The 3,650-nt window shown below is 38.3% G+C and overlaps 1 protein-coding gene across 1 annotated transcript in view; it reads right to left on the reverse strand.

The window, feature by feature from the left end:
- Positions 1–2,750: 2,750 nt before the first annotated feature.
- The window catches only part of LOC109828119 (protein indeterminate-domain 5, chloroplastic-like), a 5,027-nt gene continuing 4,127 nt past the window's right edge, over positions 2,751–3,650 (reverse strand). Inside the window, exon 5 of the mRNA XM_020395154.1 lies at positions 2,751–3,650. Within this exon, the coding sequence (XP_020250743.1) occupies positions 3,080–3,650 (571 nt within the window). The 3' untranslated portion in view covers positions 2,751–3,079.

Below are 3,650 nucleotides of genomic sequence, written 5' to 3' on the forward strand. Positions count from 1 at the left end.
GCTAAAGAAATCACTAAAATAAAGTATATTTTCAATGTTAACTATATTAACTATATGTGACGTACAGTAGCCAAATAACTTTAAGCATAAATGCGCAATCATATTTAGACTGTTTTAAAAAAAAATGAAAATGTCATTAACCATGTGAAAAATATGTACACAACATAAAACTTAGGCATACCTGATCAGATGAGTCAATCAAAACAAAATAATATAAAATTCTTTAAGAATCACAAATATCTATACATAGAATAACAAGGAATACGAGCCTTAAACACGTTGGTTAGGACCTCTCTTTTAATCATAGCAACTTGGGTGAATAATGTCTCCTATTTCTTTCAAACCAAAGATGATATACAAGCTTGCTGCGATACTTACTTCTAGGGTCTTATAAGTGATAAGTTCAACCCTACGCAGAGAAGTATGCCACTGTAGAACTTCATGCCAAGAAGAAGGGTAACGAGTAAGTAAATTCCATGCCATTACAGAACTCGAAATAGAGGAAGAATAGGAACACTTCAAGAACAAAAATGATCCAAGTTTTGCTCCTCCTGTTGACAAAAGTAACAACGGTCAGGATCAATAACTTTCATCCTCGAGGAGCCTCTCCCGTGCTGCAAGCCATTCAATTTGACCGTGTTTAGGCATATTTAAGGGCCCCTAAACAAGAGGACACCAAGCAGAAGGTGAATCATGATCATAAAGTTTATGATAAGTAACAGATATCTTTAAGCACTTGTTTCCATTGCCATTGACAGACATCAGTGGACTTAGATTTAACATGCCATATATCATAAGACTTCAAATAAGCCTCATGAACCCATTTAATCCGTAGAGATGTGCAATAGAAGAATGATCCCACCCCTCAGCATGATATAAGCCAAGACCCCCAACCTTTTTTTTTTTTTGATATTCATACATCCTTCCACGCAAACGTGGGGGATTTTTTTTTCACTCCCTCCCCAAAGAAACTTCTACAAACTGAGTTTATATTTTTCAGAACTTGCTTAATTTGGTAAGAGAAAGTCATTAGTCAAATATATCTGAATGCCAAACAACACAGACCTGATCCATGCTACCCGGTCTGCATAATAGTCTCCTAGCATGCCATCAATTGATTTTTGTAAGCAGCTTATCAATAAGAGGTTGACATTGGACTCTAGTCAGCCTACCACATGAAAAAGGCACTCCAATACATTTTTTGTTGATAATAGAGGGATTTAGTATAGCAATTAACCTTGAGTACTTAGACTCTCTCCTCTTCAACCAAAAGATGATTCAATTGATCAGTCTGAAGCTTATGCTTTACATCATCAAGTAAGATTTACGGTGGATAATCTGATTTGAGATATTAGAGAAATTATTTTTATTTAGAAGGGATAATTCCTTCTTAGGAAGTTCTAGCTTCTGAGAAAGGATATACATCCTACAACCATGTATATTAGAAAGCCAAACTCTTCTAACCAAAGAGAGAAAATCGCGATGCTGAGTCCACATTCTGTAAAATCTAAAGGACTTCTTACTCCATGCTGAGGAAATACCACCAATAGTATTACACCAGATGAGTGATCAGGCACATTTTTAGGTAGAAAATCAACATAAATGTTAGCATAAGTATCAACCCAGTGTTGATTTACAAAAGCTTTGTCTATTCTGGACCAAACCCTATCATGAGCCTCCTGCTTATTTGCCCTGGTAAACCGACATCCCATGGACGTGAAANTTATACTCATTATTTAGATTGCTATGATTTATTTCTAAATATAACAAGAGATTAATGGGTATCATAAGTCATATGAGGGGATTCCCTCATATACAATAATATGACACAATCTTCACCAAGTCAATAAAATAGGAGAGAGAATGCATCATAACCACACTTACTGGAGATTGTGCCACATCATTGTATATGAAGGAATCCTCTCATATGACTCCTCTCATATGACATATGATACCCATTAATCTCAAATAACAGATATCCTCTGTGAATTGTATTAAAATTTTTCAGCTAAAACATTAAATTATAACCATCCACCAAATAATAGAGGTTTATGATGTAAAGACTGATGTTTATATTGAAATGGAGAAAATATGAATCTCACTCTAGATCTATTGCATCCTTATTAACGCCTCTCTCTCTCTCTTTAACACAAACAAACACAGAAATACAGATGCACACATGTAGTCACAAGCAAAACAAAAGGCATGCATAAGTTTTTCTCACTCACACTAAAATAATTACATACACATGCACACATGGGAGAGAGAGAGAGAGAGAGAGAGAGAGAGAGAGAGAGAGAGAGAGGCGAGGACATATGATGATGCTAGACAATACAACACAAGGGGAACATGCCAGCACATAAATTGTTGGGATCCAAGGATGTAGGGCTAATTACGTGCTCCAACTTTGAAGAAAGCACCCATTCACCACATATATTCTACTTGTACTCCCACTATTATCTCATGTATAGTAAGCCTTACTCTAAAAAGCATCTCCTCTTCTTTCACCTTGCTCAACCTTTCACATAAAACCTATCATCTCAACTTTTTAAAACACGTCAAAAGTAGATTAAACTTACCCAACTCCTCTATATATTTCTAATTATGGAGTTACATCTTCTCATATGATGAGAGTTACATGGGTTTCCCCAATTTTAGACAATCACATGCTTTCACATTAAAAAATGCACCCATTAACCACATATATTGTACTGCCACTACTACTACCCCACGCATATTTAGCCCTTACCTCCAACAAGAATCTCCTCCTATTTCACCTTGCCGAACCTTTCCTAGAAAAACAATAATCACAAAAATAGGCTAAAATTAAACAAGAACTCTATATATTTCCAATTAAGGACTTACATCTATCCTCAACTGTTGAGAGTTACGACACAAGTTTCCTCAACTTTAACAACACTATAACACTAACAAAAACAGTACTTAACACTGCACTAACTTAACACAAACACTTCAACAAGTTCACTAAGTTGAGTTACATTCCTACTTGCTATATTTTACTTCTCTCTCTTTCTCTTTAACTTTCACCTACATCTTCTTCCTCCTTGCACCATTCTTCTCACTGCAAGGCCCCACCTCCGAAACTCCGGCTGCCACCCGTTGAGCCCGAGTTCAATGAGCCCATTTGATTCTGATCTCTCTGACCCAATCCACCCCCTAAACCCCTAACCACACTCCCAACACCGAGAAAATCCCTAGTCAGTCCATCAGAACCCCCTCCCATTAAACTCTGGTGCAACTTGCTCTCATGTGGATGATGATCCATCTCATTCAACCCCTGATGGTGCCCAAACCCATCGAAGATCCCGGCATTTCCATTGGCTAGAGAGTTCATAAGATCCTGTAGGTTCGCCTCGTTCTCCATCTGCGCCCTAGTTATGCCCCCGAACGCTGCTGCACCTGATCCGTCGCTAGTCGTGGACCCCATCTGCGCTGCCTTTTGAAGCAAGGCCGTCGCCGACATCTGAGGAAGCTGCATTGGCTCGGTATAGTCGCCCATGTAGGTTCCAGCGAAGAGAGTCATCGGTTCTGCGTTCGCCTGGTCGGCCATCAAGAAACCAGAATTGTTAGGGTTGCTAACTACGTTATTGGCATTGTTACTAGTGGTGCCACAGAAGCTGAGATTGAAG

Source organism: Asparagus officinalis, unplaced genomic scaffold, assembly GCF_001876935.1.
Source record: "Asparagus officinalis unplaced genomic scaffold, Aspof.V1 AsparagusV1_Un735, whole genome shotgun sequence".
NCBI lineage: Eukaryota > Viridiplantae > Streptophyta > Magnoliopsida > Asparagales > Asparagaceae > Asparagus > Asparagus officinalis.